The sequence below is a fragment of the Rhodnius prolixus genome, unplaced genomic scaffold (assembly GCF_049639745.1).
Source record: "Rhodnius prolixus isolate KJV_2025 unplaced genomic scaffold, Rpr scaffold_1, whole genome shotgun sequence".
In the NCBI taxonomy this organism is placed as follows: Eukaryota; Metazoa; Arthropoda; class Insecta; order Hemiptera; family Reduviidae; genus Rhodnius; species Rhodnius prolixus.
Genome location: NW_027411581.1, coordinates 26,661,875 through 26,678,818, shown reverse-complemented (window position 1 = coordinate 26,678,818; position 16,944 = coordinate 26,661,875). Strand labels below are relative to the sequence as shown.

General features: G+C 34.7%; 1 protein-coding gene across 1 annotated transcript in view; it reads right to left on the bottom strand.

Annotated features, from left to right (window-relative positions):
• The window catches only part of LOC141458222 (uncharacterized), a 372,751-nt gene that overhangs the window by 95,983 nt on the left and 259,824 nt on the right, over window positions 1–16,944 (bottom strand). The window contains exon 4 of the mRNA XM_074135959.1: window positions 654–787. Within this exon, the coding sequence (XP_073992060.1) occupies window positions 654–787 (134 nt within the window). The remainder of the gene's footprint in view (window positions 1–653; window positions 788–16,944) is intronic.

Genomic DNA, 16,944 nt, shown 5'->3' with positions numbered 1-16,944 from the left:
TTTCTTTTGTTCGTCAGAGTCAGTTTTGAACGTTTGTAGAATAGTCTTTTTAACATTTTGTATCTGTATTTGTATTTGAGTCTCAAGTGGGGGTTCCATGTTAATCGTTTGTCAAGGTGTAGTCCGAGATATCATATGTTAACGATCTAAATAAAGAAACTTGTCAAGCGTAATATGAACTAAAAGCTTTAGAAGTGATCCAAATTTCAATTTAAAAAGAATATGTTATGATGGATGAAATCCACAATCTAAAATAATGTGTAAGCTGCTGCATATTTGCAACTCACGCTCTGTCTGCATCAAAGTTAGTTATCAGAAGCAGTAGTTCTTTTATTTAGGATACATGAATGTTTTTTTAAATAATTTTTCTATAGCTCTTATGAAAACTTTAATGTGCCTGTTTTGATTTTCTAAAAAAGTCATGGCGCTCTGTGCAGAATCATTGAGCTACAGAGGCAAAAGGAGTTTGGGCAGTAAAAACCTCCACAAAGGGAAAAAGACGTTCTTTGGCTGCTCAATTAAAAATTAGTTATTATATACAAAAATTTTCTTTATTTGCGATATACTCGTATATCTCCATATATCTTTTTAATAGTAGATATTGCTTAATTTGTATACGAGTAAAATAGAACTTTGTAGTATAGTTTACCTACTTTTACTCCATTAATGAGCCAGGACAGTTTCGGTGCTGGAAATGATTTGCCGGAAGTGCAATTGCCCGTAATATAATCTCCAACTGAGGAAGTCTCCAGCACTCCAGTGATCTGCGGCCCATGGTCAGGGTAAGCTGCAATAGAAAGCGCAAAATTATGAATTCCATCTAATTTACATTAAAAAGAAAAAAATATTACTTTAATTAGCACCTGGACAAACAATATACCACAGCGAATGTTATGAACAATAATGCAATAAACAGAGGGCGACACTGAGCTAGGTACAACGCAACAACTGAGTTATGTGGTGGGATATACCAGCCAGTGCTGAAAGTCTCTAGGATGGACCTTTAATATCTCATGGCCAGCGACGTTTTAAACTTTATGATGGATTGCGAGGTTTTAAAGGAGTGCTGAGTGATTGTGTTAGAGTTTGAGGTGGCGAGTGTAAGTTGGTGCGGAAATTTCAGGAACGGGAATGGATTAATTGAGTGACAAATGGAACATGGAGTCGGGTTGGAGGGTGCGGTTGGGAACGTAACAGTCAAGGAATCAAAAATTTATAGATAACAATTTTTTTTGTATTTCATTTATGATTAATTATGAAAGGCGAAAAGATGAAATAGCTCGATTGAGGAATGCTACGAGTAAAAGTTTTTCTTCTAGGTTCTGTTAGTGTACGGACCGAATAATTTCAAGGTTGGCAATGATCATTTATTTTTTGAAACAGAGTCGACGGAATTTGGGGTAACGAAAGCGTAAGAATGCTGTGCAGGATCTTCATTTGATGTAATGATACAAATATTGTTTCTATCGTTTCTGCAATATGTGCTGTGAAGATGTATAGGAAGGTAGCAGGGATACTTCCTACAGGAACTGCGGCGTGGATGAAGTATAGCGGAATAGGAACAGCCTGAGTGGCCTAAGGAAGGTTGTTCAAAATGGATTTGAGTAGTGGGTAAGAGAAAGGGTTTCTAAGCTTCCACAGCAAGCCAGGCCTACCTTGGTATGAAAAAAAAAAACACTTTCTGACAGACCCGCTTACTTACTGGGAGGGATGAGATAACGTGATAGCATGTGTGTGAATCGTGGAGTGGCAAGCAAGGAATACAAACTGATTTTAAAGTAAGAATTTTTCAAGGCGAGGGCAGATACGTTTGAAAAGAAGTATGTACTCGTATAGCAGTTAACAGGAACAAGATTGATGGGTGGAAGGACGAATGAAGATGGGAGGGTTGTTTAGGCTTGAGTAGAAGAATGAAGGCAGCGAATTTCCATACGTAAGGAAAATGCGAAGGACTATGCTAAAGAGCAAGGACAGAAAAAGTATTGCTATTTTGGTAAAGTGGCGAAGAGTAGAAATGGTGATGAGGTCATAACCAATGGAGTGTTCGAAGGCGACTGCCCTTTTTATCCCAGAGAGGCAAAAGACTTTTGAAGAAGAAGAGAGTTGGAGGAGCATATCTAAGTCTTCAAGTACTTGACTGTAATGTTAGGGATCGTTTTTAAAGTGGGCTAAAGAATGATCAAGACGCTTCATGGCCGTGCTTCATGAAGAACTTTGCACAGAGGATGGAATCTCATTTATACTTCTTGGTGTTCCTTAAGAATTCATCAATAATATCCGATGGTACACAGTTTCTAGGTTGAAGATTCAATAAGTTGAGAGATTCCGCAAACTTTAACTACCTAAATTGCCTTAATTATTGCAAGTGGAACTATAATATTTCACTCAACGGTTGAGCATGAAGTTATCTTTAATCGAGTGCAACTCCATAGAGTTGTGTAGATTAGGAAGGGAGATATTTGGACTTAAAATTTTTGTGCAGTAATCAATAACCATCCAACTATTGGGAAAATATGCAATGCAACATCTAGAGTTTTAACAGGAAAATATTGGGCCCGAAAGAAAACTCAAATTCTAGTTGAGGTTTCCCGCGACCTGTCGCGCTTATCTTCCTCCCAACATCAACTTCCTCTCCTTTCAAGATACTCTTTGATGACTCTAACCTCTCTTCAAACGATAGCACTCGTATCATCACCAATCTTCACCAACACGAACCAACCTTCCTAATTCTGTAAATAATCTCAACTTCCTATCTAAACTTAAAACCTTATTTCCTCAAGTCAATTACTTATACAGGGATGGTTCTAAAACTCCAGGATGGTGTTGAGTGTTCAATTTATGATTCCCAATCGGACACCTGTTCCCAATTCAAAGGTCACAACTTATCTTCAATATTTACAGCCGAACTCATAGCCATTAATAAATGCCTATCCCACATCTTGTCAGCGAATATTCAGCACTCAGTCATTATGTTTGACAGTATGTGCGCTCCCCATAAATTAAAACAACCCGGTAATGACCCTTATTTTTGATCTTGGACTCGTTTTATCTGCTACAGAAAATAAATTCTAACGGTAGATTAGTGTATCTGGTGTGGTGAGAGGACACTGCGGACTGGCTGGAACTGAGAAGGACGTCGCGAAACTGGCCACCCGCCTCTAAGAAACAACATCAGAGCCACTAACTGTCTCAGATCTAAGAAACTTTCAAAAACAAATCCGTTACAGGGCGGAAATTTACTCAACCTCAAAAACCGTCAAAGAAAAATTTTATACCTCTATAGAGTCCTCCGTACCAGTGATACCGTGGTTTACTGCATTTTCAGAAAATATAACTTTTACTGTACCAAGAGCAGGCTTGGATTTAAACACAACTACTACTCCTCATGGCATACAGATAGACCAAGACAAGAAAGACAGACCAAGGAATGATGGCTAATTTGCAAGAACCATAAGGTTAAGAAGAAAGAATAGGGAGTGGGAAAACCTAAACCCGTTTCTAAGTAACAACTTTAGCGTAAAGATAGATCATAGGACCCCATTGTAGCTAACTACAAACAGTGCTTTGTAGTATAACATTCGCTCACGCATGCAATCTGCTCAAAATAAAGGATGAAGTTGATTAGGTGGTTAAGAATCCGTTGCTCATAATTAATTGAAAGAGTTAAAAATATTTTATTTAAATGTGTCGAAATATGCTTGCAAGTCTCTCTTTAAAATAGAACTATTCACATTTATAATTTGTTTTTCAAGATTTTTCATTATTACATTACTTAATGTTAACATCCATCGACAGTGATTAACTAAAATATTAGTACAATCTAAAAACTAACAAAAAAATTTCAATTATTTCGAGTACGTGTTTTTCAAATTATGAGCTCTTGGTTTGAATTTCTCGGATAAATAAACCAATTTATCTTATCCATTCCAAATATCTGCGGTTGATTACTTTTATAAGAACATAATTCTTCATCAATTTCATCAACTTTTACCAATTGTGAATCACAGAACGTTCCTTTATGTTGTATACAGAATCACAATTGCTATCATAGGGAAGGGATTAGCTTTGTGGTTTACGTATTGGATTCACACGCGGAGGTTCCGGGTTCGAATCCAGCTGCTAACCCTTAGATTTTTTTCTTCCTAGGACAGGGGTCGGCATCCTATTTTAAGTAGAGAGCCATTTCTCCCTAAATAATTTTAATAAATCTTACCAAGATCCGCAAGGATGGTGGAGTAAAAAGCTCTAGTAGATCATTTGTATTCACAAATTAGTATTTTATGATATTCAATAACATTTAAATGTTTTATATATTTATTTTCACATATTGCAAAGTAAATAAACAAATAAATAATAACTAAACCTGTATTTGAATGAAAATAGCGGCAGTCCTATATAATTATTAGATACTGTATTTTAATATTCAATTTCAAACCCATCACATTTAAAATTCTTTTTGAAAAAATTCTTTACTTTAACAAATGAAATTTTCATTTGTTTCAATAAAATTGAAATATACAATTTATTTTGGACAGGCTGAAGTGCCACCAAATTTGGATAAAAAAGCCGCATGCGGCTCGCTAGCCGCGGGTTGCCAACCCCTGTCCTAGGAGCTTCTTACAGCTCACTGTCCTCACTGTCCGGTGATGGACAGTTGTGTGTAACTAGAGAACACTGTCCGGTGGCCGGAGCCAGCGGTTGTATTCTGACTAACCGGTGAATGTATCTGGCTTAGAAACAGGTCAAAGTCTAAGGCATCTAGAAGATCATTACAGTTTGCTGATGGGCGGCAAAACCACTAAGGATGGAAACATAGTGGAGCGGCGAGCAAAGCGGCGAAAACAAACACAAATTAACATATGGGACCGAGCATAGTGGGGAGCAAAGCGAAGATAGAGCAACGCTACCAAGAGAGAGAGTAGAGCAACGTGTTGTGACATGATTGATTTCTTCGCTCTCATTGCACTCAATTTTCAAGGTTAAAATGGATATTGCTGCATTTATTGGTGTAGTTTTTTTAAAGAAACCTCTGTGGGACCAAAAGGATCCTCTACATCACAACCGATTTGTGTTAGATAAGGAATGGGACTGGATTAATGGGGTTAACATTGAAATTCGTCCTTTTCTTGATTTAACATGCTTTCAAAACTGGCTAGTGTATAATTAAATGTCGAAATAGACATTCGAAAATACAAATCAAATTTGCCAGGATGCTCCCGAAGTTGTTGGTACCAGTGATGGAATTCACCATGTTCATGTCTAGTCCTGTTTATATCATGAACACTGCAGCTCCTGCTTCTAAGCTGCTGTAAATACCAAATTTTCAGAAGGTATTCCTTGTTAGGGAATTCTCAGAAGATTACTTATTTTTACTGTTCTCTGTAATCAGAAGGCAGGAGAACACGGTGATTTAGTGGTCAAGAGACTAGATTAAAGAAGCTGTCTCAATTTTGTTTTTCCCTCAAAAAGGTAAGTTTTTCGCTTTGAGTATAAAAGATAAATAACACAGATGGGATAAAAAAAAGTGACAGCATCTGTACCTAATCACAAAGTCGTAAAATGGACGTTGGTTTGGTCGAGGCTTACTCATACAATATGTAAATAAGCCACAGGTGTTTTCTAAAATAGAAGGACGAGAAAATGCCACTTTTTAGAGAGACCACTTCATGCTTCAATAACAAAAGGTAAAAACGTCATCGGATGTTTCTAAATATAAATTTCAATGTTTAATGTAATCTAAAAATACTTTACATGTTAATAAACAAAACCCTGCAATTCAAATACCTAAAAACAGAACAAAGCTTTTGCTTTGTTTTCTGACATTATTGTCAGAAAACAAAGCAAATTCATAAATACTAACAAAAACCTCTTTATTTCTTTTTTAAAATCAATATTTTCTCTGGTTTATTTTTATTTTTTTGGTGAACAATTATAATCTGTTTTGGGGGAAAATGTTCTGTTACTAAAACAATATAAAAGTTTTATGCGAACAAGTGCTCAACATTCTTTGAAGCAATTTAATACCTAATTAAATTTTCATGAGCTTATAACTTACGAGGCCCAAGCTTAAGCTGCAGTGCTGAATGGAAAGCCTCATCGTAAGTGCAAGGGTTCCCGGCTAAATCCCTTCGCTTTTTTTGGTTCCTCATTCTTTGAATCATTTCATTGAATCCTTAGCACAGTTGCAGAAGCAAGGGTTTCTTTTCAGAATTATCTAATTCTACACCTTAAGGTGAGTTTTCTATCACTACATTGGCGTTGGTCTTTTGTGCCAAAACTAATATAATTAAAAATCTATTAATTTATATTTTGAAATAACAGAAAAGCAATGTAAGAGGGGAGCGCGGTCTGCTTCCGTTTGCCTAGGCTCCACCCTGCCTTGCTGAGCAAGATATGTGTGTGGCAGCCCAATAGGACAATAGGGTACCTTCCCAGCTCTAGTGGCCTTTGTATGAGAAAAGAAAATGAGTAGTAGGCGCTAATGGCCACAGACTTCGATGCGTCAGGGGGGAAAAAAAACAGAAAAGCAACAAGAATAGTAGAAAGAATACTCCTCCGAAGTAACAAAATCAATTTTTACAGTCCACTTACTTCCTGAGTGTAAGAGAAACCAGAACTCCTGTACAGAACGAAATAAAAATAAGAACTGAGAAATTTTTAAAAATTGTAACTTGAAATAGCCAATTATAGCGGAACTTTTTGCAGTTTGATTATGTAAATGGATTCGTCAAGATTGGCTGAAACTAATCTGCCAATCTTATAACAGATATCAGCAAGAAGCCAATAAGGTTGATTAGGTAGGTGAACTATCTGGGGAAGCGCTAAAGGTAATTGCACTGCACACTTTCTTCAATTTAGTCTGCTCCAAATCTCTCTGTTGGAATATTCTTTCTTTTTGTAAAAAACTTAAATTATAATTTACAACAATAATTGCGCTTTCGGCCTGCGACATTTTCTCTCGAACATCTTAAAAGAGGAATTTCCTGAAATCAGTGAGGTCAGGACAAGTTATTAAGCATTTCTACAGAGATAATGCTAGTTTAGTTAATTTGAGCGATCTCATTGGAGTTCCCAAAAAGCAAATGAGTACTCCTGATTTTTAAAAATTAAATCATTTTAGATGTTACTTCTATAATTGTGTAGCAGAATAGTCAAAACAGTGCAGACCAGATGAAACTTTATCTATTCAGGTGATCAATCTGCTTTTGCAGCTGGAGTAATTCTATTAGGGCCTGAAGGAATGAACTTCTAAATATTAAACTTTTTGAAAATTGCTTTATTTGAAAATTTCCTCTACTTCGTTGCGAGTAGAGTCAGGAAATTGTATTTGGTACCTTAAATTGAGAAATATAGCAGACTGGATACTACGGGGGTTGGCCAGAAAGTTTGACTGTGAGGGTCTCCCACTAGTCCACAGAGGACCTCTTCCAGTCCTGCCTTAGGAGTCTAGTGTTAGGAGTCTCTTGAGAGGCTGCTGGGCAAACTGTGACGTCGTGCAGTTTTTCTTCTCCGTAAAGCAGAAATCTGAGCCAAACTAGTCCTGACACAATTCGTGACGCGCTGATTCCATTTCACAGGCTATTTTCTGCCAGGCCTGTTTGATGCGTGACGCTTTAATCTATGACGGCCCGTTAAGAGGACTAAAAATCATCCAGGGATGTCCATCTTACCATAGTGATACCGCAGTAATTTAGGACACGCAGCTACTGATGATAAACCTCTTTGCCTGCTTGAGGCCAGGGCCCCTCCGTTTATTCCTTCAACCCACCCTTTGTTGACTGAACTAGCAAAGCATTGTGCTTTTGCCAAAATATGGTTACCAATGTTCGTCAAAACATAAATTATGTTTGGTCCCATTGCCATACCACTGATCAAACTGAAAAAAACGCATGATGATTCTTTTTAGTTCTATTTAATTTCATTATTATTGTTTTAGTTGATATTTAGAAACTCTGCTGAAAAATTGAAATTTGACAATATATACAGCAAGACTCCCTCAGCCAGCAAAACCCTCAGATGAAAAGACCTAACTACATTAATAGTAAATAAAGGCACCGCATTTAGAATTCATGTGGGACTCTGAATGCAGACTTCATGTGATATTCTGTGAAACTGGCGCAAAGAGTAAATTCACTTAAAAAAATTTCTTACAAATACCTTATTTATTTAAATACAAAACAAACAAAATGAAAAAAAAAAGAATCATAAATATTTATTAAGATGACTTTCTATTTCCCACACTTGACTTTTTCCCTGTTCTTGTTCATTTAAAAAAGGTATTGCGTTCTTGTCTGATCAACACACTTCAGACTGGAAAATACGGCCATTCTCGCGGGTATTCCAGTTAGACTCCATCAGTATCTCGAGATCGTATTCCTCGACAGAAATGCAACATTACCAAAAGTTTTATTTTTTGCCTTAGGAGAGATTCTTGTCAATACCTCCATCTTTTTTTCTTTTTCTTTTTCAATTTCTCACACAAATCTATTTAAAGAAGCCGAACATACATTTTAAATATTCACTCCTGAGAAAATAGATTTTAGAAGCAGCAATTTTAAATATTCTTTTTTAAACGGAGAGCCGAACAGCAGTATGAAGTCTTTTTGCAGAGCACAAATAAAGAAATGATCTACTGCGCAAGGAATTCTCGCTGCAAGGTAATAGGTTGCTTGGAATTGTGGCATTGTGTTAGTATTAACTCAAATTTAAGTTTTTCTCAAAAATGTATGCACCCTAATATTAAGACACTTTATAGTGAGGTATGTCCTTCAGCCCCCTCCACGATGCCTGAAAAAATAGGCAATTACGCTTCTTTTTACTTACATGACATGAGGTGAAATTCGCCATCAACAAAGTTACAATTGAATTGCCAATTTTTGAATTGCTCCTTGTAAAGAAATTCGACCTCGTTTCTTTAAAACTTCTAGACCATCTACCAAGCAAAGTAATAAAATTTATCTGAATCATTCTTCGTCGCAAACGCTTATTTCCCAATACACCGGATTTTCGCCAAGATAATATTATTCCATAAGCCCCCGAAAACATAATGTCACCATCACCCTAGTCATTTTTCTTCTCACCAACTTTGACATCGTATATAAAAAATTACTTTTAAGCCGACTCTGACTCAGCATTCAAATTTCTCACTTTCAGATCATCAGTTTGATTGCGTCACACTCACTCAATTTCCGACTATATATCACACCAATTGACCGGCAAAATATAAATACCCTAGACAACGATGAACACTTTAAAGCAGCATTCTTAAAGTATGACATCCAAGACTCCACAGATACTAAACTAGATCTTCATGAGATAGGATCTACTTCACCAAAGCTGTTGATCTGAAAGAAAGTGGCCCCATTTTGTACTCAATCTTTACTCATTACTTACCACTTTCAAATAAAAACACGACGAATGCAGATGACACAGTCATCGTTTCGCGAACTAGATTACAGCGATTTCCTGATTTCTTATTCTGCCGGCATGGACGTTTACGTAGGATGAATGCCTGCCCGGTGTGTGGATTTAGAAGTAGATTTTTACCCTCCTCTTAATCAGCTATTACCGATGCCATCAACATATCTTTGTAAGTTAGTAGTCCGCCAAAGAAAATAAGTTAAAAGTTATTTCGGACTTCATTTAGACTGCCGAGTAACTTGGAACTTCCACACCAGACTCAATAAGGCGGCATCTGTTCTGAAAAAAACACACCAACTTCTAAAATATGATACTGATATACGAGAGAGTAATACTACCTATCTGGCTGCACCGCTTTCTGTCAAACCATCCATTCTGTACAGAATACAAAGGCTTCAATATATACTACAGCGACCATTAGTGACTCTCTTTTTTAGGTCTAGAAAGTTCCACGATCTTCTGCTCTCAACAAATCCTAATTACTGCTTAAAATACAAAAAAGGAAGTTGCCCAGGAATAACCTTAGAGATGAAAGACCAATCCTGGTGACGAAAGCAAAATTATTTGTGTTCATTGATAATTATTTGTGTACAGCTTTATCTTAAAAAATAATAAATAAAGTAAAAATATTGTACTCGTATAATATCATACATCCACTCATTAACAATCTTTTTTAAATGCTAACAAGAAGGTTTTAGAAGAGCCTTTTGGTCATTTGATGGCTCTCGGAATTGTTTTTCACCAGAGATCAAATCAAATCAAATTTATTGCTTCTAAAAATGTAAATTTTACAGCAAGGAGTTCAACATATTCAACATATTCTACATAAATCTAAACAAAATAATAGTTATTCTCATAGATGCACAAAAAATAAAGAGAATTTTTTTTTTTTTTTTTTTCTTTTGATACAAAAACTTACCTATATACGATAAATGTAAAAAAACATTGGCAAGAGGACATAAAAATATAAAGAATACAGAGACTTTCTAACATTATAATTATAAGAACTTTGACTCTTTGTACAGTTACCGCAACTATTTTTTACGACTTAATTTTCTAGTTAATATAATTTATTTATTCTGAAAATGGTACATTTCAACTTAAAATTGTTTTTGCTGTTTAATTTCTAATTTATAACCAGGGTTTCAATTTTTTTCTAATTTCTAAACATTTTATGACAAAGTAATATAAGTTTTTAATTTCTAACTCTGAATAGGGATTCAAGATTATATCTAGCGCATCTAACTTTAAACCCGGTAGCTTGTCAAAATACTTAATTCTAAGTGCGCTAAATGTACGGCATTCCAACAGAAGATGCTCAAGCGTATCCAATGAGCCACCTTTACAGAATGAGCAATTTTCAGTAGGGTTGAAATCATGTTTATCATCTTTAAACACTATTCTTGGGTATTTTTTATTTGCCAGTCGGATCTGTGCTATTAGTTTAAGAAAGTGCAACGGAAGTTTCAAGGACAGATAGAACGGTGCGGAATTGTACTGACTCACAAACCTAATGTAGCAGTTGCATCTTGTTTTGAATAAAGATTCTAGATCAATACTAATAAGATGATTTTTGTAAGCATTTAATAAATTATTTTTGTTTTTTCTTATTTCATTGTAGTCCTGAGAGATCCATAAATGAGTGGCTCCTATTTTAGTTAAATAATTGTATAAAAAGGAACACCAGTTAAAAGGAATTTGTGTATTACCAATTAAATTTATGAGGCGATTTAGGCATAATTTTTGAATACGATTATCATTCATTCCAAGCAATGTTATCCACCATGATAGAACCCTCTTAAATATGTGATAGTTGATTTGAATTCTGTTTAGTTCATGTCTAAGTAACGCATCAGGAGTTGATTTTGGCAGCTGTAAGAGTGATTTGAAAAATTTAATTTGTACTTTTTCCAAGATTTCCGCATAAGGTGACGCCCAAATTTCCCCACAATATAGCAATACGCTATTTACCATCGAATCAAATAGTACTTCTTTAGTCCTCCATGTATCTGATTTTCCTTTGGATAGTATTTGTTTCACGTTTGCAGCTGCAGTTTTGCTCATTGATTTGTTATATTCACTCGCTCTTCTAAATTTTCCACTTGATGAAAATATGATACCGAGGTATCTGAATTCTCTGATCAGTTCAATTTCTTTCTTCTTGAAAATAAATTTCTTCTGTTTTCCTAATTTACCCTTATGAAAAGGTATTATTTTACTTTTGGCTACATTTCACCAGAGATCAAATTTAAAAACATAGGGCTATTTTCGAACAGCCCACCACTTAATTGGAGCTATCTCACAGCAGAACACGAGTTTAGTAATAATAGGGGACGGCTTTGGAAGGAGTACAATAAATTGCTTCGAGTAAAGAAAATTCATTTTCTGTTGGAAAAATAAAGGATAAAATAGAACAGAGTATATAGGTTACTTTTCTTTTGCATGCAACCCTTCACAACAGGTTTTTGTTGTAGGAGAACTAAAGATAAGGGTCAGTTGATTTTAGTATTTAAGTTAGTTTTTACGTTTAGATAAATAATGATTCATCATGAATTAAACGTGACCACTACAACATGAAATATCATTTGATACGGAATCTATAAACTGATATTATTATGTAATTCAAACGGAAGTTTAAATTAATAGTAAATACATTTGCATAAGTATACACAGAAGGACTGTTGTAACGTACAATCCTTCAGCATTGGCTTATACAGAATATGCGTAATCACGGCCAAGTCAATCCCCACATTGTTAGAGAGAAATTGAAAACTGAAACAAAGAGAAGTGAACTCGAAATTAACAAGATGAAAACAACCAGTGTGAAACTATAGCTCACACGAAAGTAAACGTATGAAGGGAGAAAATCCATAGATTAACAATACTTTAATGGCAAAATCAATTTTGGATTCATAAGTTCGATTCAATCTAAGCAATTTGCAAAGGTGGCCGAGATTTGAGGGTACTGCTGAGTGAATGTTATTGTGAAATTGTAATTAACAATTACGAATTATCTATTTATGCATTTACTTCTGTATTAAATTATTTTTAATTTATTTAATAATTATTGTTATTTCTTTTAATTTAAGGCGCGTCACCATCTAAGGTCATTGACTCCCGGACTGCTGGAGTGATATCTCGTTAAAGACAATACTATCCATCACCGGACAGTGACTAGTAAAAAGTTTCTAGAAATTGAAAAAAAAGGGTCGACAGCTGGATTCGAACCCAGGATCTCCTCAAGGGAAATCCAGTGCACTAACTTCCCTTATTGTTGTTATTTTGCTATTTAATGAAAACTAAAACTCTATGATCAAAAATACTGCTTTGAAACTTAATTAAGAAGAAAACTAAAATCCGCAATACCTTAAGTATTTTGAAAGTGATGAAATTAATAAATTGTAGAATCTCAGAAAAGGTTCTTTTTAGATTCCATCATAGACAAACTGAAATTCAACTAATAACCAGTGAAAATTTGGAGCTGTAAAAGTGGCGTGAATAAAGTGAAAAAAAATTTGGAGTAAGGAGGACACCAGAGGCATTAGTGACAACAACTTTGTTTTGGACAGTTCACACCCTGAATTTGGTATTGCAGTGAAATCCTTATGAATGTCCGTAGCTATTTGGGAAGAAGTACTGTAGAAATATCACAGCATCATTTACCATTCAAATACACTGACGCTAGCAGTGGTACGTACCAACATGAAGACACCTTACCTTTACTGAGCAACAAGCTATCCCGAATCCATTAAGGTCTAAGATCCCTGGCCTAGAAAGTTCATAAACAATCCTGCTAGGCTGCAGTTCCACTAGAACTAGGATGGAACGCAAAACATAACATACGAGTATAAAACTAATGTGGTTGCTGGGTCTGAAGTTAGGCTTAATTGGGCAGGGCTAGAGACATTTTTTTACGGCTATTGAACTTGATGAACTTAGGACAGTTGAATTCTGGACCCGAAAAGCTTTTGTTAAGGAAGTTCACCCAAGTAATCAAAATAAAAGAAAGAAACACCATTTACATGTCTACAGCCTATTTGGTTCTTTAATTAGCATCAATCATATTAATCGATTAATATTGAATTTTAAGTGATAATCACTGTAAATCTCTTGAACATTACAAAATATTTTTTTTTTTTTTTTTTTTTTTTTTTTTTAAGGGGCGGTCCCCGAGCGCTAGCTCATACCCGCCAAATTTACAAAGTTTTTCATTACAAAATATTAAGAAAATATGGGATATTATTTCAGTTGCTGAACATTACCATTTGATATTATTGTGTTTTTGTATTATTGCGAATAACATATTGAGCAGCTTATTCTATTCTAAAAGAATTCTAAACTTCCTTTTTTGTTTATGTGCGGAAAAACGGAAATTACTGCGGAGAAAAATCTTATTTCACCATAGCGTACCAATTGAATATATAAATATCAATGATACCAGAGAATTTAGGCTTTTTTTTGTCCCACTTTTTCTGCTTGAATAAAAGTTTCTCGCCACAATTTGTGATGTGTTCTTTTTCTTTTGCTTAAATTATATTCACGACAGTTAAAAATTAGGACTGTTAAAATTACATGGTAGAGCTTCCCAACTCCCTTGGGTGGCTGCGAACTTTTAGCAAAGGTTTCTCCCCTTCCGCTTTATAACAAACAACTTTGTAAATTTGTTAGAGCCGGCTTCATTAATTCAGTGAAATTTAAAATTCAAATTTATCAACATTTTTCGCCATCACTGTTACACTTAACTCGGCAGCTATCAGAATTATGATGTTAGGACATAATTTGTGACAAACATAGGAAGCTGAAACTTGAGGGATGTATTCTCTGAAAATTTTGACAAATATATGATATCAGAAAAAATTATTTTCTTTTAAAATAAAACCGCAGTATGTTCAATTATTTCTGAAAATGTGCTTTCTTAGAATGGCTTTACCACGTGTTTCATAATTCAATATTAAGATATTTAGATTAGATTAGATAAAAAAAGTGGGCTGGGACCTATGCCCCACGCCACCGCTGCCAAAAGAGACTTATTGTGCCTTCCCCTTTAGATCTGTAGAGACAACCTCTCCTACTAAAGAGGTTGAGGACTTTCCCTACAAGTTCTTTATGCGCTACTATCTCCTGTGGTATTAAAGAGTCAAAGGTTTCATAGTTTCAAGATTTCACTGCAACGCAATCGAGAAAATCGTTTCTAGGAGACCTTAGCAACAGCCTCCGTATCTGAGCGGGTCAGCGTTTCCGTTCCCTCCGTGGTCTCACCTCATCCATCTTAAGGTCTGGCACAATACCACCCTTACGTTCAGAACCAGTCGCCTTAGAAACCTTAGGAACACCACTAGCTGGTGATTTTGAATTATTATTTTCTATTTTTTTTTTTTTTTTATTCATTTCAGTCCCGCATGAGGTGGAGGTTCAACGGTCACCTGTGGCAGACCCCAACTACTACATTAGGTAAGTTTTAAGAAGGCTACATTACAATGGGGTTTCGCCCGGTGTCCCAAGGTGATGTTACCGCACATATATTTTACTGCCTTGATGCATTCATTGACGACACGTGTTCCCATCTTAGCCCTGGATAGGGATCCAGGGGGGTCAGGAGAGGATAGACAGGATCAAAGGAGGGATAGAATCAAGGATTAGTAGTGGGGGTATACTGTGTGTCCCTAAGTATACTGTGTAAATGTATTGGGCAGTTTCAGAGTAAGTTACTCATGTTCATGTTGTTAGGCTGGGATACCCGCAGGGTCGCCAAGTACCCTGAAGAAGTGGCTAATCCACTTCCTCCTACGGGGTTTAAGATATCTGGTATTTAAAATTACTTTTAAACGTTTAAGTATTAGGTATAATTATTACAAATAACATATTTAATGCTAAATATTATTTATCACATAGAGAGTGCTGCCGCTGGAGGAGCTTCTCTCTTCCTACTCTTCCCGCACCAGTTCGTCTCATTCACCTCCTATTTACTTATAATATATAATAATATTTTTATTTGTTTCAAGATTTAACTTATACAAAGGGTTGGTGTGATTGCAATAAACATTACAGTTCATAAAAACAGAAACATAAAAGAAACTAAACAGAAAGATCTAAGTTCTCAAACAGAATATTTAAATAATACTGAAATATCAATCCTTATCAAAAAATAATAGTTCTAGTCAAAAAAAAAATAATAATAATAATAAAAATAAAATAAATAAAATAGCCTCCATAACAAATTATAAAAACATCTTTCTTTTACAATTCAAATTTTGAAAATGGCAAATTCAGATATTAATATGGTTCATTGATCTAACTTCCAATCCCTTTAAAATATATAAATATATGTCATTAATTTTGCTAATATCAATTTTATACAGCAAAGTCTCCATAGGCACATTCTCTCTGAGCTACAGGAGAGGGGATTCATATATTTAGCCAAATATTTTTCTCTAATTTTATTAAATTTGCAACAATAAAAAAGAAAGTGGTAGATATTATCTTCATGGTTTAACGAACAAAGAGAACATACTCTGTCGGGAAAAAATTTATAATTTTTAAAGTTAAGGTATAGAGAGGGATGCCGCTGGGTAGCTTCTCTCTTCCTGCTCTTCCCGCACCAGTTCATCTCATTCACCTCCTATTTACTTATTGTATACATTTATACAGATTGTAAATTACAAAATAAATAATAAAAAAGTATATTATTTAATAATATGTATACAGGTATAATATTTATTTATTTATTTATTATATTATATTATTTATTATTTATATATTTATTTTCATATGTATACAGGCATAATATGTATATATAAAAAAAAATTATTCACATTCTTTTCTTTTTCAACAGTGTAGTTGTGTGTGGAATTGTAATTTGGAGTAAGTACATATGAATTTTTGTTTATAAAAATAGTACTTGTTATAAATATTTCCTAACATTTTCTCAAATATTTCAGAGAGATCAGAATTTCTTTTATTATTATTTTTTAATGCAATTTGTAACCTTTGACTTCCTTATTTTAAGACAATTTACATTAAAAATTTACTACTGGTCCATCTAAAAGGGTTTTCAATGAATTAAACAACTTGATAACTAACACTGTTGAGTGCTCGTGAACACGTTTTCTAGTAAAAGAAACGTAATTTCTCATACGAAGATAAAAGGAATCCTGGAAAATGATATACCGTTTGAAAGCCCATTAAACAAGGAAACTTTTATAAGAAGTGCCAGCACCTAGGTCTGATAATGATCACATAAGGGCCTAATGAGTTTTCTTAAAAATTTCGATTACTTTTATTTTTCCAGCATTCGGAGGAAGATTGAGGCTGTTTGGAGAATAACTTATGCTTCAAAATGGTGTCAATTTTTAGAAAATTTATCTATCTTTCTAACCGTGACATCGGAATCGAATTCGGACTAAAACTTTCTGAGTAATAACATTTTTATTGGAAAAAAGTAATGATTTTAGAAAAAAAATTAAAGTGACGTCACTCAAGAACAGTGGAAAATATGAAGTTGGCCAATACGTCATTGAACTCCAT